Raw genomic sequence first — 26,480 nt, 5'->3', positions numbered from 1 at the left:
ACACACACACACACACACACACACGTTTGGAAATGTGAGGGAGGTGGATGAGAGGATGGCTCAGACAGTGAAGTGCCACGCACAAGGACCCGAGTTTGAGCCCCAGCACACACACATATACACACACACACACACACACACTATCAGCCAGGAGCTGTGACATGTGCTTGTAGCCCCACAGCAAGGAGACAATGAGACGGAGACAGAAGATCCCTGGGACATGTGGTACCCTAACTGGTGAGCTCTAAAGCAAGGAGCTCTGTCTCAAAGAAGGTAGTTTATTCCTTAGGGTCAGACCCAATGTCCTGTAACCTACACAGGCACGCACAGGCACGTACATGCATGTGCACACACACGTGAACATTTTTTAAAGAAACTTAAGTGTTTTAATTAGAGGGAGCTGGGGAAGTGGATCAGAGGGTGACATGCTCATGAGATAAGGAGAAGACTGACCTCTGTGCCCCCCACACACACCATGGCATGTATGTACACTCCTACACCTTGCACATACTCTTTTTTTTTTTTCCCCCGGAGCTGGGGACCGAACCCAGGGCTTTGCGCTCTCTAGGCAAGCGCTCTACCGCTGAGCTAAATCCCCAACCCGCACATACTCTTTTCAAAACATGCACACATGCACACACTAATAACTTTTTAAGAAAACAAATGACAAAGTGGAAGGTTATAAGGCATAGTTGAAGTAGATGGCATTTCATGATCATCTCCCACAACAAAAGAGATTTTTTTTTTCTTTTTTCTTTTTTTTTTTTTTTTCAGAGCTGAGGACCGAACCCAGGGCCTTGCACTTGCTAGGCAAGCGCTCTACCACTGAGCTAAATCCCCAACCCCAACAAAAGAGATTTTAATGACAAAAACACAAGTATAGATATACTCCAGAATTATGATGGCACTCACCAGAAAAAAACAAAAACAAAAACAAAAAAAAACCCAAAAACTAGAATAGACAAAAGCCTTTGAGAACTATATGGCATGAATACATTTGTTAATACATTTTATTTGCAAATGACAGTAACAAAAACTTTCTGAAAATTAGGCCAGAAATGTGGAAAGGAGTGACAGGAAAGTTAAGTATATAAAACTTTTAACATGTATATGTATTATTTAAACTGAAAAAGTGTAACTCAAGCAAGGCAGCAGTGGTATCACATGCCTTTAACCCCAGAGTTTAGGAAGCAGAGGCCTTGAACTAGAAGCCCTCTGCCTCTGCCTCCCCAGCACCCACCACCCCCAGGCATCAGTGCTCACACTTTCAACCACATCTATTATGCTGCTGAGAAGTTTGTTTGAAGGAAAGTATGTTCCTCAAGCTCACCTTGAACTCCAAAACCTCCTGCCTCAGGACCAGAATATAAGGATATACCTCTACACCTGGCTCAAGATACCATTTTAAAGCCAGTAATTTCAGCATACACACAAAAAAAATAAACATTTTTTAAAAACTTAGGGCTGGGGGGTTGGGGATTTAGCTCAGTGGTAGAGCGCTTGCCTAGCAAGCGCAAGGCCCTGGATTCAGTCCCCAGCTCAAAAAAAAAAAAACTTAGGGCTGGAGAGATGGCTCAGTGGTTAAGAGCACTGACTACTCTTCCAGAGGTCCTGAGTTCAATTCCTAGCAACTACATGATGGCTCACAACCATCTGTAATGGGATCTGATGCCCTCTTCTGGTGTGTCTGAAGACAGCTACAGTGTATTCATATAAATAAAAATAAATAAATCTTTAAAAAAACAAATTGTGACTCCAACAAACATTCTTTACACTTCTCTGTGAATCTTTTAATTCTGAACAGAGCACAGACAATAAAATTCAAAGGGTCAATAAAACGTAGACTGCTTGGTCTTTAAGTCCAGTTGAGATACATATCCTCAGCTTTAAGTGGCACTCTTGAGGCTTTTATCATCTTTTATGGTTGTTTGTAGACTCTTTTGAAAAAAAAAAAAATCAACCTATAAAATTTCAAGAAGTTACATGCAGTAAGTCTAACTTTTTAAAAACAATCCCAGGGAATGAGAGGAGGAGGCGTACAGGGAGATGGGGACTACTGAAGGTAATGGAGATAGATGTGTAAGGCGAGCAGAGGACGACTGAGGGAGGAGAACCAGGTGGAGGTGGGAGAGGCTGAAGGAGGGCGGTGGGGAGGGAAATAAACGAGAACAACAGATTTTATATATATATATATATATACATATATATATATATATATGAATGAAGATGCCATAATTCAACCCACTGCTTTGTATACTAACTTAAAAATTAATTTAAAAAAGGAAAGGAGCTAAACATGATGGTGCACACCTCTGAGCCCAGCACTCAGGAGACAGAAGCAGTGAGTTTGAGGCCAGCCTGGACACCACATGGCTAGTTCCAGGCTACAGTGACTTTTGTCTCTAAGAAAGGGAGGAAGGAAGGACGAAGGGGGAAAGGAAGGGAAAAGAAAGGAAAGGGGCTAGAGCGGTGATGGCTGATCAGTTGAAAGCATGACTGCTCCTGCAGGGAAGCTGAGCGGCTCACCCCGGCACTGACTCAGACTCACCTCAGACTCACCGTCACCAGCACACCAGCCCTTAGCCTCCATGAGCACCACTATAGCCAGACCACCTCAGCTCAGTGCCAGGAAGGGAGAGAATGGACTCCTGAAAGCTGCCTTCTAACCTCCACATGCTCGAGATGGCGCCCATACTAATAAATAAAAACCACAATCACATGCAGAGATTTCCACCAGATTCTCATTCTGACCCATAAGATTCTGATTCTGGTAAAGTAGAAGCTGGAGCCAGCAATCCGCATGTCTGCTGTGGAGATGGGGTCTTTCTATGTAGTCCCAATTAGCCTTGAATCCTAGCCTCAGAGAGAAACAGGCGATATTTCGCATCTCCACTGCTTAACCACGTGATCCGAGCTGGCATGCACCATCCACCCAGGCCTGTACTAGTATTTCTTTTTCAGCTATTATTCCCAAAATGAGTTAAATAGTTTAGCACTTCACAGACGCTTACTATTCTTAGAATACTGCCATAGGTCCTATCTAAAATGCAGTTAATGAGCCTCACAGCAAAAACTGCATCATCTCCCCCAATATTTGAATACTTTAATTATGGAAAACATAAATTTGAAATCCTTAGTCAAACTTGAAACCTGACTTGTTCTCATGATCTATTTTCTATGTAAAAAGAGATTAAACTGAAAGATATTGGTCTTCAATCCTTCCAAATTTAGATACTAGCTATCACCTAAGAAAACATACAGAAAATCTAAATACCCTTCATGAACTTGCTACAATTTTATTTTGTGAAATCATTAAATTCACTACCTAAATCTCCAGATGTAAACATATTCACCTATAGAAATCTGCTTCTATTAATGCGAAAGCTAAAACCAAAGAGCACCTGTGATACTTGGGCCAAAGCCTGACCGTGGTCATAAGGGCACTCGTTACGCTCATCTCTTCATTTCCCTCTGAGACGGACTCTGTGTGTTGCCTACATTAACTTCAACTCCTATACTCATGGGTTCTACTTCCTCAATTCTCTCAGTATCTGGAATGGCTGTACCTCTGTACTGGGCTATATTTCTTTTTTTTTTTTTTTTCTATTTTTCGGAGCTGGGGATCGAACCCAGGGCCTTTGCGCTTGCTAGGCAAGTGCTCTACCACTGAGCTAAATCCCCAACCCCCTGGGCTATACTTCTGAAATCTACAGTATTTCACTGCATAAAATATTCTCTGGATGTATGACATAAAATTCTTTGAAAAAATTTATATTAGGGTAAAAGCAAAAAAACAAAAAAGTCCAACAATGGGGTTGGGGATTTAGCTCAGTGGTAGAGCACTTGCCTAGCAAGCGCAAGGCCCTGGGTTCGGTCCCCAGCTCCGAAAAAAAAAAAAAAGTCCAACAATACATACAAAATGACAGCATGTACACTAACTAGCAAGTTAAAAGCTGCAGCACAGGCCAAAAAATGGAGGCATGTCTGTCATCTCAGCACTTAGGAAGGGAAGGGAGGAAGACCGAGAGTGCACAGTTATCCTAAGATGTTCCAAAATAGAAGGAAAAATAATGAACTGTGGGATAAAGATACAGGTTAGCAGCTAAGAACACGTGTTGCTCTTGCAGAGGACCTGGTTCTCATGGCCCACATGATAATGCTAGTTCCAGGGCCATCTGACACCTTCTGACCTCCAGGCGCACCAAGCAGACATATGATATGCATACACATGTACAGAATACTCACACACAAAAATTAAGTCTAATGACAATGGTGAAGAAGAAAATTAAATAGAAAAGGCATAAAAGTGCGATAATAATAGAGGCCCAGGGCTGGAGAGATGGCTCAGTGGTTAAGAACACTGACTGCTCTTCCAGAGGTCCTGAGTTCAATTCCCAGCAATCAGATGGTGGTTTCTGATGCCTTCTGGCATGAAGGCATACAAGCAGCTAGAGCATTCATATGTATTAAGTGAAATCTAAAGAAAAAAAAAAAAGGCCCAGAGTGGTGTGGTATGTGTTACTTGTAGTCCTAGCATTCAGGAGACTAAGAAGGAGTCTAAGTTTCTAGGCTGGGTTAAATCCTTCACAGTCAGAAAGGATACCATTCACATATAATGCAAGTAGTTCACACATATGACAATAGTGAGATCTCCAGGAAAAAAAAATAAATTTAAAAGCAGTATCATCTGGTTAACACTTTAATCTCACCTCAGTCGGTAACTGTATTTAAGCCTGAAGGGCACAGGTGTGCCCACCACCCCAGGCTGCAGCCTCTAACTTTAGAGAATACAGATGTTTATGTACACTAGACTTCCTGGAGCATTGCATTTGAACAGCTTTCAGGGGCAAAAAAAAGACATTCATATTGCTTGTTCTCCTATAGCACTTTTTAAAAAATATTAAGTGTTAACAATCACTGATACAAAACTTGAATATCTGTATAGCATCTACAGTGATAAAATTATATTCATTATATAAGTCCTATCTTGGACTTTTTTACCTCACCAAATGTACAAACCTAAATTTTTTAAAAAATATTTTTTAACTCACTAAGTTGTTCTTTCTAGTTTTAGTGTTACAAGTCAAACCAAAGGCTTTGTGCATCCTAAGCAAGCACCCAACCATTGAGTTACATCTGAAAGCTCTATTCTGAAGCTCAAGACAAACAAGGGTTAAAGGTTGAAATGGAGAAGGAAAAAGATGCAGGGAACTTAAAAAGGGTTAGGGCTCCAACTTTCCATGATCAGCTTGTCACAAATGTGTGGTGACTGCCAACCTTAGGACAGCAGCCTCACAACATATTAGTGCTACAACAATCTATGTATAACCAATCCGATAGTAAACTCCATGGAAGGAAAGGTAGCGTAGCTGCTGTTAAATAGACTCAACCGATACAAAGTAACTGCTTAGAACCCGAAAGCTAAGGTGGCTGGGCCGGTGGGGATGATTGTGTGCACTGTGTATTTATATGCTCATTTCTGTACCCAGAGATCTGGTTGCAATCCCACTATCATTATTGAAACAGCTGATATCTCAATATTGTATAAAAATTGTTCTCCATCACCTCTGATTGGTTAATAAAGATCTAGCAGGAGAGTTAATATCCAACTACCAATCCCATGAGGGGGTCCTAGGTGTTTTGGAACATGCATACACGCACATTTCATGTACATGAAATGTCAAACCTAAGTTAGGTAATTGGGAAGATGAAGGCAGGAAGTCAAGATCAGCCTTGGCTACACAGGAGAATCCAAGGCTAGTTGGGCTACCATGTCTCAAAAGATGAAGAGGGCCCAGTGGTACTGGCACAGCCTATAATCCCAGAACTTCAGGGTAGGGGGTACAGGTTGTGAGTTCGAGGCTAGCCAGGAATCTCCCAAAACAAAAAACAAACAAACAAAAAAAAAACCAAGAACAAAACAAGACAAAAAAACAAAGAAAGCAGACAAAAGGCACAAGAAAAAACTAATTAGAAGTATATTGCAGTCAGGCCTTGTGGTGGTGCATGGCTTTGTATCCTAGCACTGGGATGCGGAGGCAGGCAGATCTCGGAGTTCCAGGCCAGCCTGATTACAGAGTAAGTTCCAGGACAGCCAGGGCTGCATAGAATAAAACCCTGTCTCAAAAAACAAAAACAAAAACAAAGCAAAACAAAACAAAAAAAGGGAAGAAGGGAGGGGAAGGGAAGGGAAGGGAGGAGATAGCCTTAAACTGGTATGGAGATACACACCTGTAATCCCAGCAGGCCAATTCCACAACAGCCTGATCTACATTGTATTCCAGGACAGCCAAGGCTACAGAGAAAGACCCAATCTCAAAATTCCACATCCCAACAAAGGTAAGAAAGAAATGCAGCCTCCAAATTGTTTAGGCTAGCCGGGTGGTGGTGGGTGGTGGGTGGTGGTGGGTGGTGGGTGGTGGGTGGTGGTGATCAGGAAACAGAAGCATTCTGTTCTCTTGAGTTCCAGGCCAACCTGATCTGCAAAGTAAGTTCAGGCTAGGGCCAGCAGGATGAGCCAGCAGTATGGCCCAGCAGGTAAAGGATTAACACAGAGGCTTGACAACCTGAGGTGGTTTCTATAGACCACCTGATGCTGAGAATCAACTTCCACAAGCTGTCCCCTAACCTCTGTATGAAGGTTCTGGCACCCACACACATATACACAACTTGTGACATGCTCGAACACACACACAAATGAAATGTTAAAAAAAAAAAGCCTATTTGGTTAAATTGATATTATCAAGAATTTTTAACAAAATGTATGCATGTTGAGTATTACAAAATCAAGTTCCACTATTAAAACAGTAGCCAGGCATGGTGGAGAAAACCTTTAATCTCAGCATTACAGAAGCTGAGGCAGGAGAGATCGCTAAGAGGTTAAGAGCACTTGCTGCTCTTGCAGTAGACCCAGGTTCAACTCCAGGAACTGCATGGTAGTTCACTACTATCCGCAACTCCATCCGGTGCCCACTGACAATCTCTTTGGGCAACAGACACATATATGGTACATATGCACAAACTCAGGCTCACAACTCACACACATTAAAAATATATTTAGCCAGGTGATGACACAGGGCTTCAATCCCAGCACTCTGGAGGCAGACGCAGATGGATCTCTGAGTTCAAGGCCAGTCTAGTCTACAAAGTTCCAGGGCAGCCAGGGCTACACAGCAAAACTCTGTCTCAAAAAAACTAAAAACTGGGCTGGAGAGATGGCTCAGTGGTTAAGAGCACTGATTGCTCTTCCAGAGGTCCTGAGTTCAAATCCCAGCAACCACATGGTGGCTCACAACCATCTATAATGAGATCTGATGCCCTCTTCTGGTGTATCTGAAGACAGCTACAGTGTACTCATATACATTAAATAAATAAATCTTTAAAAAAAAAAACAAACTAAAAACTAAATAATCAATAAACAAATAATCCCAGTTCTTGGGAGGCAAAAGCCAGCTACATAGAAAAAAATCCTGTCTCAAAAAAACAAAAAACTAAAAAATTTTTTTAAATTAAGGTTTGCTCCATTTTGTTCATTCTATGTATGTACCCTTGAGCAGTATTTCTTTTTTAGTGATGTTGGAGATTGAACCCAGAGCCTCAAACACGCTTAAACACCCACTGTGTCACTGAGGTACACTTGCAGCACAGAATCAATTAGGGATGCTTCCGGTTAGAGACGTCTTTTTCTTTCTTGTCTTTTTTTTAACTGTATTTTGATTGTACACTCTTAAAATTAACATTTATTCATTTGCTTTTTGTATGTATGCTCACACACCCACTTGGTGCCTGCCAGAGTCGGAAGTGGACACCCGAGCCCCTGAAACTGGAGATACAGATGGTTGAAAACCACCATGTGGGTACTGGGAACGGAACCCAGGTCTTCAAAAGCCTAACGGTTTAGGCAATCCCCCAGCACACTGCTGCTCTGAGTTTGGGGGTTTGTTGGCTTGCTTGCTTTGAGACGGGGGTCTGAATTCAGGCTGGCTTCAATTCCTTTTGTAGTTGAAGAGGATTCTGAACTCCTGGTCTTTTTGTTTATACCACCCAAGTGCTGGAATTACAGGCAGGCAACATTCTGTCTTGGGAACTTTTTTCTTAATTGATTCTATGAGAGTTAACTACATAGTAAAACTTTGCCTCAAAAAAACAAAAAGCAAAATCTGCTTTTCTACTAGGTCTTAACTTCTAATATTGTAAAAGTTAAGGCAAATACCAGAATTAGGTTTTTGTTATTCCCTAAGTTCTCCAAATGAGGTTAAACAATCTTTATTTTCATGGGACCATAGTAGTCTTGGCTGTTACTGCTAGCAAGTTTTGCTGATGTCCCTATCATCACTGTTGTGGAACTCTTAGCCTTCCCCCTATGTACATTTAATTAGAGGAGGCCTTTACAAGGATGCTAATTTGCTACATTAATATATTACCAAGATAACCATCATTTTTGTTGTTGTATTTGTTATTTAGCCAAACCTTCAGTCATTAAGAGCCTAAGTTCTCTAAGAGGCAACCCAGCAAAAAATAGCAAACTCCAAAATAAAATCCAATTTATTCCCAGGAGAAAAAAATGTAACCAGAGGATCTTCACAGACCAAATAAACTCAAACCTTAAACCAACTACCTGAGTTCATTTCATTAAAAAACTTTGATCAGTGATTCCTTACTGTCAGAATCAGGAAGGAGGGAAGCTGCTTTTTCAGAAGACTAGACTCAGGCTGGGTATTGTGGCACACGCCTTTGATCTCAGCACTGGGGAAGCAGAGGCAGGAAGACCTCTGAGTTTAAGGCCAGCATGGTGTACAGAGGTGAATTCCAAGACAGGAAGGACTATATAAAAACCCTGGGGAAGGAGAGAGGAGAGAGAGAACACGCAAGCAAGACAGCACTCAAAAATATAGTACTTAAGTAGTATCAAAGCTGGGCTCAGCCAAAACAGGAGGAAGCATTAAACCCAGAAGCTTGAGGCCAGCCTGGACTACATAGTAAGACCCCTCTCAAAAACAAAAAAAACCACACACACAGAAAAATTTCAGGTGTGGTGACATGCCTTTAATTGCAGAGTTCCAGGACAGCCTTTTCTACAGAGTGAGTTCCAGAACAGCCAGGGCTACACAGAGAAACCCTGTCTCAAACAACAATGAACAAAGCTTTACTGAAGTAGGAGATCCCTGCAATAGCAAGGGAGGAGACTCAAAGATGGGGTTGCCCTAGAATGCATTTTTCAAAGCTAGAAATAACAGATTTTCTTAGAGTTTTGTAGTCTTTACCTAACTTCCTTTACAGTTTACCAAGTACTTTTTTTTTCAGTAACTTCTTTAACTTATGCCACAGTTTACCAAGAATAACTTCAGTTGGAGTTGTAATTTAGTGGCAGAGTACTTTGGGTGGCATACACAGGTCATCAGCCTTGGCAGCAAGCACCCTTACCCAGCTGAGCCATCTTGTCAGCCCCTGTGCCAACTTTTAAATGCAGCTGTAAAGAAACACACTAAAAGCCTTGTTTTAAGACAAAAGTTCGGGGGAGGGGGGGACACGCAACAACAACAATCATAAATTGGCCTTTTTCCAAGGAAGAACTAATCAGATAACGAGGGGGAAAAAACAGCAGAAAAATGCCACTCAACAATTTTCTCACCAAGACTGAAACAACCTGTTAAGTTTTCGTGCTTGGCCAAAGAGCTAGCTCAACAGGTAAAGAAAAGCGCTCGCTGCCAAACCCGATGACCCGAGTTCAAGCTCTGGTACCCACCCTGCAAAAGCAGACCACGCCCACAATCTGTCCTCTGACTCCACATGTGCCCCACGGACCATACACACACACTTGAATAAGGCCCAGGGCTAGAGATGGCTCAGCAGTCAAGAGGACTTGTTCTTGCAGAAGACCCAGGTTTGAGTCCGAGCATCCATGTGGCTGCTCACAGGTACGCATGGTGTACAGACTTACAAACAAGCCAAGCACCTACAGTTCTTTACAAGAGGTGCAGTGAGACAGCTCAGCTGTAAAAGCACTTGATTCTCTTGAAGAGGAACCAGATTCAGTTCCTAGCACTCATTCAGGGGCTCAAAACCACCTGTAACTCTAGCTCCAGGAGATCCATGCCCTCTTCTGGGCTCCTCAGAAAGCAGACAGACATGTTACACACACATATATGCAAGCACTCACAGATACACATAACATTTTTTGTTGTTTTTTTTTTTTTTTTGAGACAGGGTTTCTCTACATAGCTCTAGTTTACCTAGAACTATGTAAACGCAGCTGGTCTCTGCCTGCAGAGTGCTGGGGTTAATAAATGTGTCTTCAACACAAGCAGAAGCAGAAGCAGGTAGAGAGATCTGAGATCCAGGACAGCCAAAGCTACACAGAGAAAGTGTGATTCAGAAAAACGTGTGTGTGTGTGTGTGTGTGTGTGTGTGTGTGTGTGTGTGTGTGTGTGTAAAATACAACAAAAACTTTATTAAAGAATTTCTGAGTGCCAGACGTGGAGGTGCACACTTTAACCTCACCGTTCTGCAGGGGGATCTCTGTGAGTTCCAGGACAGAGCTGGGACTTTAGAGACCCTGTTTTAATGTTCTCAGTTTAAACAAACAAACAAAAAAAATTTCTGAAGGCTAGAGTGATAGATCAATGGTTATGAACACTTGCTCTTCAGGAGAGGACCTAAGATCAGTTTCCAACAACCACATTAGAGGGCTCATAACCCTCTGCAACTCCAGTTCCGATGTCCTCTTCAGGCTTCCGAACACACCTCGCCCCGATGGCAAACACTCACCACATAAACACACACAAAGTAGTTTTTAAGATTTTTTCATTTTGAGGTTGAGGCTATAACTCAATTGGCAGAGTGCTTGTCTGGCACACGCCCTGCCTTGGGTTCAATCTCCCCCATGGCATGATGACAAAAGATTGTAATGCCAGCACTTGGAAGGCAGGAGGCTGGAAGACCAGGAGTTTAAGGTCATCCCTGGCTATCCAGTTCAAGGCTGGCCAGGGGTGGTCCATACCTTTAACCCCAGCACTCAGGAGGAAGAGTCAGGTAGATCTCTGAGTTCGAGGCCAGTCTGGTCTACAGAGTGAGTTCCAGGACAGCCAGGGCTACAGAGAGAAACCCTGTCTCAGAAAAACAAAAAGAAAAAAAAAAAAAAAAAAAAAAAAAAAGAAGAAGAAGAAGAAGAAGAAGAAAAAAAAAAGAGGAGGAAGAAAGTTCATGGCCAACCTAGGTTATATGAAGCTGGTCTTTAAAAGGGAGAAAAAGTGTTTTCATACTTTACCAGAACAGGGTGACACAGACCTATCATCCTGACACTGGGTTGGTGAGCACAAGTTCCACAGCGAGTTTCAGATCATCATGAGCTACATAACCAGATCCTCTCCAAAAATAATCTTTTAAGACTGGATCTCCAGAAGGCATAGAGAGGGGTTGGGGATTTAGCTCAGTGGTAGAGCGCTTGCCTAGCAAGCACAAGGCCCTGGGTTCGATCCTCAGCTCTGGAGGAAAAAAAAAAAAAAAAAAAGAGCAGAAGGCATAAAGACTGGATCTCACCCTGTGGCACTGAGACTACAAATACGGGCCACAGGAGTCAGGGGTTTGGTTGGTGGCGGGGAATGGATGCCATTGTTCCTAAACAGAATGCTGAGGGCATAGCTTCAAATGACAGACTTGGGGAAGCTGTGAGTTCAATACCCTGCATAAAAATCAGTACAGGGGCAGAAAAGAAGCATCAGCGGGTGAAGCTCTTATCATACAAGTCTGTAAATCTGGGTTTAACCCCTAGAACCCACACAAAAATGGAAGGAAAAAACTAAACCCAAAAGCTGTCCTCAGACCTCCACAAACAAGCCTTGGCTCTGTTGCTCACATGAACATCTCCAATGCACACTTTTTTTTTTCAAATTAGGATGGGGAAAAAAATAGGACAAATATATCCTAATATTAAAAAATGTAAGCCAAGCAAGATGGTGTACTCCTTTAATCCAAGCAACTCAGGAAGCAGAGGCAGATGGATCTCTGAACTCAAGGCCAGCCTGGTCTACAGAGGTCCAGGGCAGCCAAAGCTACAGAGAAACTCTGTCTCAAAACAACAACAACCAAAATAATAATAATAATAATAATAATAATAATAATAATAATAATAAACCCCCACAAACAACAAAGAAAGACAGACTGATTGATTGATTAAAATGGGGACTGAAGAGTTAGCTCAGTGGCTAAGAGCACTGGCTACTCTTGCAGAGGATCCAGGTTCAATTCCCAGCACCGCACGGTGGATAACAACCATCTGCACCTCTAGTTTCAGAGGATCCAATGCCTTTTTCTGAACTCCAAAGGCACCAAGCAAGCACAGAAGTGGTATACATAATGAAAGCAAAACATTAATACACGTAAAACAATCTTCAAAAGAGGAACATAAATTTGAATGAGAGGATTAAAGAAAAAGGCGATGTAAAATTAGTCTCAAAAAATAAAAAAATTTTTTTGAAAAGGAATTTAAAGTAGGTAGAGCCGGGTGTGAGGGTACACCTGTGCCTCTGGTCTCAGCACCTGGAAGCTTCTCTCTGTGAGTTCCAGACCAGCTACACAGGGATAAACAGTAAGGCTCTGACTACCTCGGGAAAAAAAACAAAACAAAACAACCCCTACTAAATAGGAAATAAAGCCCTCTTTCTTTTCCCTCCTCTGGTTACACAGCCCTGGTTGGTCTAGAACTTACTGTGTAGAATAGGCTGTCCTCAGATTGCTTGCATAACCTCTCCTGCCTTTGCTTCCTGACTGCTCAGATTTCAGGGATACCTCTGGGTCTGGGCAGTACTGCAGATGGAAACCAAGGTTTTAACCATGCTAGACAAGCCCTGGACAACTGAGGTACACCCCTGCTCCCCAAAGTCAACCCTTTCAGAAGGACTAAAGTTATAATTTGTTTATTTTGTTGTATGTGTGTTGCTGGAGTTTAAAAAACAGAGCATCATGCAAGCTAGGCAGATATTCTGCCTCTAACCTACAGTCCTAGCCCAAAGTATTTTATTATTGTTGCTGCTGCTGCTGCTGCTGCTGTTTGAAACAGGGTCTCTCTGTGTAGCCCTGGCTATTCTGGAACTGGCTCTGTAGACCAGGCTGGCCTCAAACTCAAAGATCCAATTGCTTTTGCCTCCAGAGTGCTGAGATTAGAGATGTGAGCCACCACTGCCTGGCTTTACCTTAAATTAGTATATGCTACAGGGAATATTCCCATTTTATCAATTCCAAATCATTAGCAAAGGGAAGTCTTACCTTCAAAGCTTTTTAAAAACAAATTCCAATAGGAGATTAACTACCATTTACTTAACTATCAATTGTTCCAGAAATAATACTTTTTGGAAATTAAACTGTATCCTTAAGCCCAGTGGCACTTTAATCCCAGAATTTGGAAGGCAGGGGCAGGGTGATAGGGTGATCTATGTGAGTTCAAGGCCAGCCTGGTCTACAGAACAAGGTCCAGGTCAGCCAGGGTTACAAAGAGAAACCCTGTCGAAAGAAAAAAAAAAAAAAAGCAAAAAACAAATAAACAACTGTATTCTTTAAAATTAATCAGTAGTCTGCTTTGAAGATGTTTTCTAGGAAATGTCTCATGAACTCCACTTTGTGCAATATTCCCAATATCTACAAATTAAAACTTGTATCTGACAGTGCATATAACACACCTCAACATGGAACAATACCTTCCAATCTTTCACGAATAAACTTGAACCTTCACTTAGTCACTTTAAGCACCTGCATCTAAAAAGCATAGCTGCATGCTGACCACAAAAGATGAAGCAAACAGTTGGTAAGGATACCACACTCTTACATAACACTCTAAAAATGTCCTTTTACTAAGTATTCAGCAACTATCACATGCACGAATGTTAAGCATTCCCTATCAATCCTATTTTCAACAAAGTTGACCCAGTTTAAAGCCTGAAACTTGAGGCTTTTGAACGGTAGAAAATAAGAGTTAAGTAATTGGGTAGTCCTAAAAATACACATCACAACTACATGACTAAGATATTCGTTTAAAACTTGTGCCAAGATAACCCCTCCCTTCAAAACAAACTAAAATTGACTCATTGGCCTATTTTACCTAATTTTGGAAATAAAATAATAAATGGGTTCCTGGGGCTGGGGATTTAGCTCAGTGGTAGAGTGCTTACCTAGGAAGCGCAAGGCCCTGGGTTCGGTCCCCAGCTCCGAAAAAAAGAACCAAAAAAAAATAATAAATAAAATAAAATAAAATAAAAAAATAAATGGGTTCCTAAACACCCATTTCCTCTGTCTCTACCCCTACTCCATCTTCACTCAGGGATTCTACCCTCCCAAAACAAACAAACAAACAAACAAACAAACAAACAAAAAACGCTTCAGTCAAATCAAGACAAAAAAAAAAAAAAAAAAAACAACAACTCAGTATCTCCAAGTACTGAACTCAGGAATAATTCATGGAAAACAATAGAAACAATGTCTATATAGTGGCTGCCTAAGGAACCACTCCACCACGAGAAACCCTGTCACCTCGGATGCGGCTCATCTGTGGGACGACCCCATTTGCTGGAGCTAACAACCACCTAAGGAAAAGCTTTTAATCTTGTCTCCCTAAAGTGGGAAACTATCCATCTGCCTGACGTGTTCCACCCTTTGTGGATGTTTGTACATGGGGGGTGGGGGGTTGCTAGTAAACTCGGTAGGAAAGGACAAAGGGCATTTTGGCAACAGCAGAGACTGACTATAAAGTAAATGGGAAAACGAGGGCAAAAAAGAGGACTAAACTGAAGTCCCCTCAAGCGGATGAACAGAAAGACAACGCCAGCACACCACCCTCCCTTTTTTGGCCACCCCCAGGGTCCTCTTCCTTATTACCACCTACAGTAAGCAAAAGTTGAACTACCACTACCCAAGACCAACAAATCCTCCAAATGTCAGGGCACCAGCCACATAGGAAATGACAGACTAATATTCCTCCCCCACACCACCCCCCCAAAAAAAGAGAAAAGTCCAATCCAATAAGTGCAGGTCACCCTGCCCTCTGGGGCAGTTCCAGCCTGCGCAGAGAAGGCTCGGATGGATCGAGAAAGAGAAGATAGACCATCTCTATTTCCACACACCCCTCAGCTGGAGAAACAAAACAAAGGCAACCCTCCTTCCCGGTAGCCACTACCCCAGCCACAGAGGCTTTCCTATTTCCCGGTGCAGTCTGGCCTCCCGCCCCCGCCCCATGACAAAGAAAAGGCACTTGGTGAGCAAGGCCTTCCTGCCTCTACGGATGGGGGAGGGGGATGCGAGGTGAGGAGCCCCCTCGGCTCCCCAGAGCTCACGCTCCGGGCCAGCGGCGGAAAGCGGAGACAGGGGAAGCTGGGCCGGGAAAGGGTGGCGGTACCTTGAAGTAGCCGCCTTCGTAGAGGGTGTTAGGGGGTCCGAAGATGGCCACCTCCCAGTTGTAGAGGTCGGACTCATCCACCAGGGTGATCCGGAAGCCCTCCACCGGTTCCTCCTGCAGGGATTTCAGCTCAAGCATCAGGGCTTTTTGCGAGCTGGTCATCTGCTGCTGGGCCATCGCGGCGGCGGCCGTGCGGGGCCGCGGCCCCAGTCCTCGCGCACCGGCCGGGCCGGACCAGGCCCCTCCCCTCCGCTCGCCCTCGGGCCGGGCCGGGCCCCTGTCCTCACACGCCTGGCGGGGCCGGACCAGGCCCCAGACGGCCCGCGGGCCCGCCCGGGGTCCTCCTCACTCACGACGCGGGCCGGCCCGGGCCCTCCTCACACTCGGGCCGGGCGGGGGCGGGCCTAAGGGAGTTGGGGGAATCCGCTCCGGGCCCCGGGCCTCCCCCCCCCCGGAGGGGGCCTCTACTTGTGGGGGGGGGAGTGGAGGTGGAAGCGAAGGAAGGCGGCGGAGGGCAGGCGATGGTGAAGACAGGGGGGCCGAGCCGGCCCGGGATCGCCGTGCTCGCTTGCCCTCTCGTTCTCCGCGGGGGCCGGAGGGGCGCACGAGGGAGGGCGCGCCGTGCGCTGGGGTCTCGGGACGGCGGCGGCGGCGGCGGCGGCTGCGCAGGGGGAGGGGCGGAGAAGGAGAGCGAGAGCGCCTCGCGCCGCGGGAGCGACAGAGCAGAGAAGGAGGGAGGGAGGGAGGGAGAGGAGGAGGAGGGGCGCGCGCCGGGAGGGGGGCGGCTCGCAGCGGCAGCGGCCCGGTGCGCGTGCGCGCGCCCCTCCCTCCCCCCGCCCTCCTCGCTGTGCTCTGCTCTACTCTGCTCCTGCTCTTGCTCCCGCCTGCTCGCTTCTCCCCCGCCAGGCCCCACGGTGGCTGCGCTTTGTGACGCCTGCGCGTGTCCCCCACCCTTAAAGAGCCAAGCGGAGGTGGGGATCAAGGGCGGGTCGCAGAGGATCGCTTTGGGCCCTAAGTGACGGTTGTGCGGCTGGACGCCGCGGTTCCAGAGGCGTGTCCCGGAAGGAACCTCAGTTCCTTAGGCTCTCGGCGCTATCGCCCTGTGTGTCCCCTGGCCTCCGCAGCCTTCCTATGAGGAGCCCTGGTCCTCTGCGGGCTCCCCTCGGTGACACCCAGGCTGTGGTCCTTACATTTAGTAGTGCTTCATTAGGTTGCGTCTCCTGCAGATCGAGCCCCTAGACAAGTCTCAGGGAAGGCAGTCTCCCAAAGGAGGGCTGGAGAAAAGCAGGCTAGCTCCTGCTTCCTTTTACCGAGAATAGGTTGTGTAGAAAGCGTAGAATACTAATATTGAACCTGATTACGGGGTCTATATGAGATTTGGGGAAGAGTGCTGGCTACACCTTGGTTTACTTCTTTGCAAAATATTGATGTCGGCCTGGTGTGCGCTTGGAAAGGAACAAAAGCAAAATGATCAATATGAGGCCGACCTGGTCTACTTAAGTAGTTCCTTGCCAGTCAGTACTATGTTGTGAGACCCTGTCTCTAAAAACAGAAGGCTGTGGATCTACCTGGACGCATGGCTAGGAAGACACAGTCTTCAGTTCCTGGGTTAGAACATGCTAGGATTGTGTGCTTCGATGGTGGCAAATGCCTTTGATTCCAGCACTTGATTGGCAGAGACAGTCTGATTGTGAGTTCAAGGATAGCCTGGTATACACAGCAAGTTCAAACAGCCAGGGCTACATAGAGAGACCCTGTCAGAAAGAAAGAAAGAAAGAAAGAAAGAAAGAAAGAAAGAAAGAAAGAAAGAAAGAAAGAAAGAAAGAAAGAAAGGAAGAAAGGAAGAAAGGAAGAAAGGAAGAAAGCAGAACACTGAGACAAGTTCCAAACAACCCAAGGTTCAGAAAGCTTCATTTTAACTCCTCACTTGATCAGATTCTGTAAAAGATTAAATACACCTAACAAGGAATTGTAATGATTAAGTTATATTCACAGCATATAAGACTATTTCTACAGAAGATTTACATACAGAGAAACAGTAAAGTTCCTGTGTACTTAGCACCCAGTTTCCCTATTACAACATCTTCCACAGGATAGAGCAATTACTGTGATTTATAAACCTACTGACAGCTCAGCATGATGCTACATGCTTTGTGATCCCAAGGTTCTGGAGGCTGAAGCAGAAAGAGCCTGATTTACAGAAGAACCTGTCGTAAAATACAAGTGGGCAGGGTGTGGTGGGGCACGTCTTTAATCCCGGCACTCCGGAAGCAGAGGCTGGTGGAACTCTGTGAGTTCGAGACCAGCATGGTTTACAGATTGAGTCCAGGACAGCAGGGTTGTTAGATGGGGAAACCCTGTCTTCAAAAGCAAAACAAAACAACCCAGGTGGTGCTGCTGCCCACCTCCAGTCCCAGCACTCTGGGACTACAGACAAGAGGATCAGTTCTGAGACAGCCTGGGCTACACAGGACCCTGTCTCAAAAACAAAGATCCTGCGAGAAGCCTCAGCAAATAAAAGGAACCACTGCTAAGTCTGATAACAGAGGAGTCCCAGGATCCACATGGTAGAAGTAAAAAAACTAACTCCCACAAGTTGTTCTCTGACCTACACCCAGCACTTCCCATGACCCACACTAAATAAATACATAATGTGATTTTAAATTGTTTAAATATTTTAGATGTATTTTATTCTGTATACACACACACACACACACACACACACACACATGTTTTTGTCTGCTGTATGTCTGTGTTACACATTCAAGCCTAGGGGCTGGAGAGATAACTCAGTGGTTAAGAGCATGTACCTCTCTTCCAAAGGACCTGAATTCAACTTCCAGCACCCACATCAGATCACAAGCACATACAACTCTAGCTCCAGGGAATCTGATGTTCCTGGCCTCTAAGGCACCCGCACTCATATGCACTTACCTACACAGAGATACACATTCACACGTATATGTTTTTAATATAAAAAAGGAGGGCACCAGAGAAATGGTTCTGTGTTTCTGTTCTTGCTAAGGGCCTGGATTTAGTTCCCAGCACCCACATCTTGACTCAAAAGCACTTGTAACTCCACTTACAATGGGATCCAACACCCTTTTCTTACTTCTATGAGACCTATATACACATGGCGCACAGATAGACAGGTAAAACACCCGAAACACTATATATCTTATTTATTTATTTTGATTTTTTTTTCAGACCCGGTTTCATCCCTGTGTAGCCCTGGCCATCCTGGAACTTGCTCTGTAGACCAGGAGTCAAACTCAGGGATTTGCTTGCCTCTGCCTCCCCAGAGCTGCAATTAAAGGGCCTGTAGCACCATCTCTGGCTTTGAAAGGTTGTTTCTAAATGCCAAATGTTTCCATTTCTGCTGTCTTCTTTTTCTTTAAGCAATGGGCTACTTAGTGGCAGATGCCAACATGCAGGTCTCCATGAAGACCTGAGGATTAAGGCAGTCACCCTAGAGGTTGAGCCCAATGACATCATCCTCGGGTCCACAATCCGAGATAAGGAATGCACCCTATACAACCAGAAGCAGCTGATATTCGCTCCCAAGCAGCTGGAGGATGACCACATCTTGTCAGACTACAATACCCAGAAAGAGCCCCGCCCCCTGCACCTGTGGGGTGGCATCATAGAGCTGTCCCTTCGCTAGCTCACGCAGAAGAACATCTGGGACAACATGATCTGAACAAATGCTGTTCATTCCTGCACCCGGGTGCAATGCAGTCTACTATCACCAGAAGTTACACCCATAACAACCTGTACCCAAAAAAGGTGGTCAAATTAAACTGACAGCCTGCTTGGTCCGGGACCCCAGAACTTAGTAAAGTTCCCCGTCCATCACCTGGAAAGTACATGTGCCTATCTGTTGCATTACTACGACCTGCAGCTCCTGGCTTATTTATATTTTCTTTTTACCCAGGGTCATTTTCCTATTTTGTATCCTATCTTTTTTGCTTGGTTGGGATTTTTTTTAATTTGTTTTGTTTTGGGTTTTGGTTTTGGAAGACAGGGTTTCTCTGCGTAGTCCTGACTGTCCTGTCTGTAGATCAGGCTGGCCTCAAACTCAAAAAGCTCTGCCTACCTCTGCCTGCCAAGGGATTAAAGATTTGCACCACCACCGACTAATCCATCCACTCATAACTAGAACAGTTTCTTATGCTTTTTTTCATTTTGGTGACTTAGACAATTTAAAAGAATGTGTTTTTTGCTTTTAAAATTTTATATGACGTTCATGAGTGATATCTATATATATATACACATATATATATACATATATATATGCAAAGTGTGCATTCCTGGTGCCCTTAGAAGGCATAAGAGGACATTAACTCTCCAGGGACTGCCATTGTAAAGGGTTGTGAGATGCCATTTGGGTTTAGGGACATGAACCCAGATCCTCTCAAAGAGCAGCGAGCACTTTTGATGGCTGAGTCATTTCTCCATCCCTGCCTTTATTTCTTATTTCTTATGGTGGTGCTGAGAATTGAAACTAGGGTCTCTGTCCTAGATAATTTTATGTCCACTTGATAACCTACAGTCATCTGAAAGGAGGCAACCTCCGTTGAGAAAATATCTTCATAGGAGCAGGCTGTAAGACATTCTCTTGATTAGTAATTGATCAGGGAGAAGCCAGGCAGTTGTGGTTGATGCCATCTCTGGGCTGGTGCTTAAGTTCTGTAAGAAAGCAGGCTGAGTAAACAAAGTTGAACAAGCCAGTAATGAGCACCCCTCCATGGCTTCTGCATCAGCTCCTGTCTTCTGGTTCCTACCCTGCTTGAATTCCTACCCTCACTGCTTTTGCTGATGAGCTGTTCTATGGAACTGTGAGTGAATAAACCCTTTCCTCCATAAGTTGCTTTTGGTCACGGTATTTCATCACAGCAATAGCAACTCTCACTAAGACAGCCTCCAAACCAAGGAAACATCTTACATCCATGTATATAGCCCTCAGTCATCTTGCATTTTGCTGCTTCTTTTTCAGACCCCCCCCAAAAAAAACAGGATTCCCTCTTTATTTACTTATTATTTTACTCTGTATGTGTGGTGTGTCCTGTATGTGGTGGTCAGAGACAACTTTCTGGGGCAGATTCTCTTCCTCTACAATGTGAGACCAGGGGATCAAACTTGGGCTCAACTCAGACTTGGCACTGAGTGCCTCTACCCATTAAGCTATCTCTTGCTGGCCCTCTTCTTTTCTTTTTTCTTTTCTTTTTTTCGGAGCTGGGGACCGAACCCAGGGCCTTGTGCTTGCTAGGCAAGCGCTCTACCGCTGAGCTAAATCCCCAACCCTGCTGGCCCTCTTCTTTACTTTGGGGGGGGGGGGTTACTATGTAGCCAAGACTGACTTCAATTAGCAGTCTCTGCCTCAGTCTCTGCAGTGTTTGATTATTATAGGAGTAGGCCACCACACTTATCTAGATCAAAAATTTAGTAAACAATCCTCAAAATTGCTATTTGTAATGTTTTCCTCATAAGCAAGAGTATTTGGGTTTTGTTTTTTTGTGTGAAAGAGAATGATCCCCGAAGTAAAACACCATTTGCATCACATCATACCAAGGGCACAGGACATAGTATGATTAGCCTTGTTGATGTTGACCTAGGTCGCCTGGATAAAGTAGTATGACAAGTCTTTCCGCTGTAAAGTTACTCTGAGTCCCCCACCCTGTCTTTACTGTGTTGTTTGGAAGGAAGTCACTGGACAAAAATCCACTTAATGAGGTGTTTATTTATAGACAAGTTATGTTTTTGCTGTATAGACCAAGCTGTCTTATAACTCAGTATGTAAATTGGCCTAAGACTTACGAGCCTCCTGTCTCTGTCTGCCTGCCTAATTCTGGGATTACAGGCATGTGCCACCATCAAGCCTAACTTTTTTCCTCCATAGCTGAGACCTCGGTGCTTTAAAACATCATTCTTTCATACCAAGGTCATCTTTAGCTATATATACCAGCCAGGGTATATATGTCTCAAGACATTTTTTTTAAAGGATAATTGGCAGGCTCCCAATTTTGTCTAGGTCATGAGACCAAGTTCTACCACTAGAATTAGAACGCCCCTCAAGGAAGGAGAATATTCTAATTAAAGCATCCTCTCATCCCAAAATGATGACATATGCCTGGTTCTAGCTTCATTTCCTCCACTATTCAATTTAAGGACAGGAAGATTGTTGACCTAGAAACCTGGGAGATGATGTTGACACCTTTAATAGCACAGCTGTGAGTAGACAGAAAGATCACCTTCAAAGCATTTCACCCACATACAGTCACCACAGCCCCACCCTGACCTATAGGATTATAGATCCCTATACTAATCCATTGAAACATCTACCTGCATTCCTGGACTCAAGTCATTCACAAACTCATACAGTCGGCTTCTACTCTGGGCATTTCCTAAACTGGAAAACTGGCATCTTCCTGTCTGTCTGGGTTTTATACTCAGGTCTATCCTTGTGAGTATAGAGCTGCAGGCCCATCAATTAGCCACTGTTTTAGTCTAGCCAGTGAAGACATTATAGTTTAGTAAACTGCAACTGTTTCTCACCTCTATCTCAGTAACAGTATGATATCTGATACAAAGTAGATACTTGGGCATTTAGATATTTTGTTGCTTTATTATTATTACATTTATTTATTTTGTGTAGAGAACCAGATGTAACACTAGAGTGGGGCCTGAAGGTCAGAAAACAACTTGCTGGTATAGGTTATCTTCTTCCATGGTGTGGATCTGCTAGAACTCGGGTCAGGCTTTGGGAACCATTTTGCCAGCCTCTGTTGTTTATTAGCTTGCTTTTTGAGGCTCTTGTAGCTCAGGTCACATAAGTATTTGTTTTCAAGGACAACCAAGTGGCGGCATAGTCTGTAATTTTAGCAGTACTGAATTGGTAGGCTGAAACAGGAAGTCCAGAATATGAGTACTTGAGCGGCTAAAACAGCAGGAGAGTTAGAGCTATCAGGTCAACCACGGCTACACAGCAAGATTCTGTCTCAAAATACACACACACACACACACACACACACACACACACACACACACACCACAGAGAGAGAGAGAGAGAGAGAGAGAGAGAGAGAGAGAGAGAGAGCGCACCAGAGCCAAGAAGATAATCAGTATCACAAAATAACACATTGAACTCCACCTTCCACTTCCATGGCTAATCTGTCTCTGGTACATAGCAGGTATTTGAGACAAAAAAAAATCCATAATCATATTTTTCTAATATTTTTCGCATATTAGGTTCTGAGATAAAAGCCAGCAGACCTAGTGATGCTCAAGGAGGGAAGAGATGGAGGTAGGTGGAGGCAGGACCCCAAGTTCAAAGCCAGCTAGAGAGTTCAAAATCAGTCTGGGCAAGTTAGGCCCTGTCTCAAAGTGAGAGAGTCCAGGAATAGAGCTCAGTGGTAGAGCACGTGTGCAACCTGTCCACAACTACGTAGGTTCAAGGCCTGTTACTGAAAAACACAACCACAGCAAATGACAGGCAGAAACTACAGCATTCTATACTGTTCCTTAATGGCAGGAAGAGACTGACTTAATTGACTGGTGCCCTCTTGTGGTCAGAAAGACAAAATACTCTCAGTCCAAGGCATCACCTGGACTGAGAACCAAGCCAGGAACTTGCGTAGAAACTTCTACAGAGGCCATTAACTTTATTCCACATGAGAAAAGGCATAATCTAAACAGGTAAGAAGTACTTCATTTTTAGGATACTTAAATTTGTAAGACAGAATCTCCAGTAGCCTAGGCTGGCCTTGATCCATCTATGTAGCTGAGCATGACCTTGAATTTGTGATTCTCCTGCCTCCACACACTTGGTAGAATTAAAGAGGTGTACAGATATGCCCATTTTAGGAAATTTAATTGTGGTATTTTTTCTTTCTTTTTTTTTTTTTTCGGAGCTGGGGACCGAACCCAGGGCCTTGCACTTGCCAGGCAAGCGCTCTATTACTGAGCTAAATCCCCAACCCCTAATTGTGTGTTTTTTTTAAGCTATATTTTCTTTTATCCCAGGCTGGCTTTGCGCTTGCTATGTAGTTGAGGCTATCCTTGAACCTATGTCTCTACCTACAAAGTTATGGGATTTCAGGTATGCACTGCATATCCCAGCTGTCAATTTCAAATTAAAAGATTGAGTTAAAAATGTGTCTGAGTGCTTATAGAAAATATAGAAGGCCTGCATTCAACCTCCACACGCCCTGTGGACATCTGTTTAAAAGTTTATCTTTTGAGGTTCAAGAGATGGCTCAGCCATCATGAGTACTGGCTGCTCTCCCAGAGGATTCCCAGCATCCATCATGGCGGCTCACAATGCTCTGTGGCTCCATTTCCAGGTGATCTGACACCTTCACATGGACATACACATAGGCAAAACACCAATATATATAAAATACAAAATAAATTTTAAAATATTTTTATTTAGTTTTGAGGCTTACTCGTTTATTTTTCACTCAAGATGTTAACCTAAAGCCAGGTGTAGTGTGCATGATTGTCCTCCTCAAACTCAGAAGTGGAGGTAGGATACCAGAAGTTCCAGCCTAGTCTTCCCTACAAATGTTGTTCAGGAGTAACTTGGGATACATGAAACCCTGTCTCAAAAATATATGCATGGGGCTGGAGAGCTAGCTCAGTGGTTAAGAGCACGTACTAGCTTTGCAGAGGATCTGAGTTCAGCTCCCAGCCACTCACACCAGGCTGCTCAACTGCCATGAACCCAGCTCCAGGAATCTGATGCCTCCAGCCTTAGGAGGTACCTGCATTCACACCTTACAGATAAGAAGAGTGATTCCCTAAAAAGGAGAGGAAAGCACGGCTAATCTTGGCACGAAGGAGACAGAGGCAGGCAGGTCTCTATGAGTTCCAGGCCAGCCTTGTCTACAGAGTGAGTTGCAGGAGAGCCAGAGCTACACAGAGAAACCCAAGGCAAACAACTCAAGCAAACCCAAGCAAAACAACCCAAGGCAGTGCTATTAGAAGCCACAGTCATCTAATGAAAGCTAGGAATTGTTAGGCATCCACTTTTTTTTTTTTTGTTGTTGTTGTTCTTTTTTTCAGAACTGGGGACCGAACCCAGGGCCTTGCACTTCCTAGGCAAGTGCTCTACCACTGAGCTAAATCCCCAACCCCAGGCATCCACTTGTAATAGTCCCTTTACATATAGCATCTCAGTTAAACATCACAAAATCCATTACACGGTCATTCATTTCACTGAGTTAAAGTAAGGGTAACAGAGGTAAGATAGCAAGTTACCCAAGGTCACTTAGTTAGCAAACGGCAGGACCTTGAGTTAGCCTCAATCACCCCACCTCACAGATTTTTTGGGGGAGGAGGGGGTGTCTTTCTTGCAATGCAACACAGGATGGCCTTGAACTCCAGCTTCAGTGGTAAGAGCTCAGGTGTGCAACATTACACACAGCTGCAACCGCCGCCATTCAGTGAGACTGCTGTTAACTACTGTAACGGTCTTAGCCTAATGCGCTGACAGCTATCTGCGTACATCACAGCACCACCCACACAGTGCCGAGAGCGCTTGTTTACTTCTTCCTCTCAGCCCTCAAGATGCTCTTGAGAAAGCCATTCATTCTTTCTTCCATTCAACAAATAACACAGCGAGTGCTTCTTGCGTGACAGGCTCTGTGCTAATTGCCTAGAATACAGCAGTGAGTAAGATTCCCTGGGTATGGTGGCACATGTCTATGACACCAGCATTAGGAAGATGGAGACAGGAAGTTAAGAAACTCAAGGCCAATCTCAGTTACAAAATGAGTTTAGGGCCATTCTAGGTTACTCGGAAAAGAAGGAAGGAAGGAGAAAGGAAGGGGGAAGGAAGGAGAAGAAGTAAATAAGAGTTATTTCAAGGCACTTGCTCACCACCAAGCCTGATGGAAGGAGAGAAACAACTTCTGCAAGATGTCCTCCACATGCGTGTCAAGACACAAAATAAATGGAAAAATATAGAAACGATAAAACAAATAATTGATTTGTGCTATTATCCAGTAGGTTTGCACTCTACTGGCTGAAGAAGAAATAGAGACAAACAAGCAGTTAGAAAAGCTCATTGTCGGGGTTGGGGATTTAGCTCAGTGGTAGAGCGCTTGCCTAGCAAGCGCAAGGCCCTGGGTTCGGTCCCCAGCTCCAAAAAAAAAAGAAAGGCTCATTGTCGTCGTGCTTGGGAGAGAGAGGCAAGAAGATGGGGAGTTCCAGGTCATTCTCAGCCCCACAACAACTTTGAGCTATGTGAAACTTTGTCACAAAAAGAACAGCAAACACACAAAAATCTCAAGCAAGGTGCTTGCCTACCATGCTAGAGGCCCTGAATTGTAAAAATGAAACAAAACAAACAAGTAAAAAACAAACAACAACAACAAAAACAACAGACAGGCATGGTGGTGCGTGCCTTTATTGCCAGCACTCTGGAGGCACAGGCAGGCAGATCTCTGTGATTTCAAGGACAGCCTGATTTATACAGCAAGTCAAGGAGACATGGTGAGCACCTTCCACAGATACACACACACACACACACACACACACACACACACACACACAGAGAGAGAGAGAGAGAGAGAGAAGAGAGGAGAGAGGTCAGCTACTTGAAGTGGCTGAGGCAGGAGCCTCTCTTAGATCAAGACCAGTTTAAACAATGTAGAAAGATCCTTTATTTCAAAAAGACTAAAAAAAAAAAAAAAGGAAAGATGTAGTTACAATGAAAGCAGGAAGAAGAAGGTGGGAAGAGATATGACAAAATTTTGTGAGTTGGTGAAGTTATATATAACTAGATCAAAGGAACTAATCCATGAAACTGGAAGGCAAGACCATTCTTCCACAGTTGTGGTTTATAGTCGAGACTTATAAAACTATTCAAGACACCAAGTAGGGCTGGAGAGATGGCTCAGTGGCTAAGAGCACTGACTACTCTTCCAGAGGTCCTGAGTTCAATTTCCAGCAACCACATGGTGGCTCACAACCATCTGTAATGGGATCTGATGCCCTTGTCTAGTGTCTGAAGACAGCTACAGTGTACTCGTATACATAAAGTAAAACAATCTTTAAAAAAGACACCAGAAGAAGAGACTGCACTCTGTGCACATCC

The 26,480-nt window shown here is 44.2% G+C and overlaps 1 protein-coding gene and 1 long non-coding RNA gene across 2 annotated transcripts in view; both read right to left on the bottom strand.

The window, feature by feature from the left end:
- Positions 1-15,734, bottom strand: part of Ube2r2 (ubiquitin-conjugating enzyme E2R 2) — a 58,300-nt gene extending 42,566 nt beyond the window's left edge. Inside the window, 1 exon segment of the mRNA NM_001127573.2 lies at positions 15,383-15,734. Coding sequence (NP_001121045.1) covers positions 15,383-15,559 — 177 coding nt within the window. The 5' untranslated portion in view covers positions 15,560-15,734.
- LOC148005751 (uncharacterized) lies at positions 9,024-14,230 on the bottom strand. The gene is made up of 2 exons (XR_015620804.1): positions 11,529-14,230; positions 9,024-11,387 (listed from the first exon to the last, which is right to left on the bottom strand). It is a non-coding gene; the product is annotated as an uncharacterized LOC148005751 (long non-coding RNA).
- Positions 15,735-26,480: the final 10,746 nt, after the last annotated feature.

The sequence above is a fragment of the Rattus norvegicus genome, chromosome 5 (genome assembly GCF_021556685.1).
Source record: "Rattus norvegicus strain SHRSP/BbbUtx chromosome 5, alternate assembly SHRSP_T2T, whole genome shotgun sequence".
In the NCBI taxonomy this organism is placed as follows: domain Eukaryota; kingdom Metazoa; phylum Chordata; class Mammalia; order Rodentia; family Muridae; genus Rattus; species Rattus norvegicus.
The sequence above is the reverse complement of the archived record's forward strand: the minus strand, read 5'-3'. Positions and strand labels throughout refer to the sequence as shown.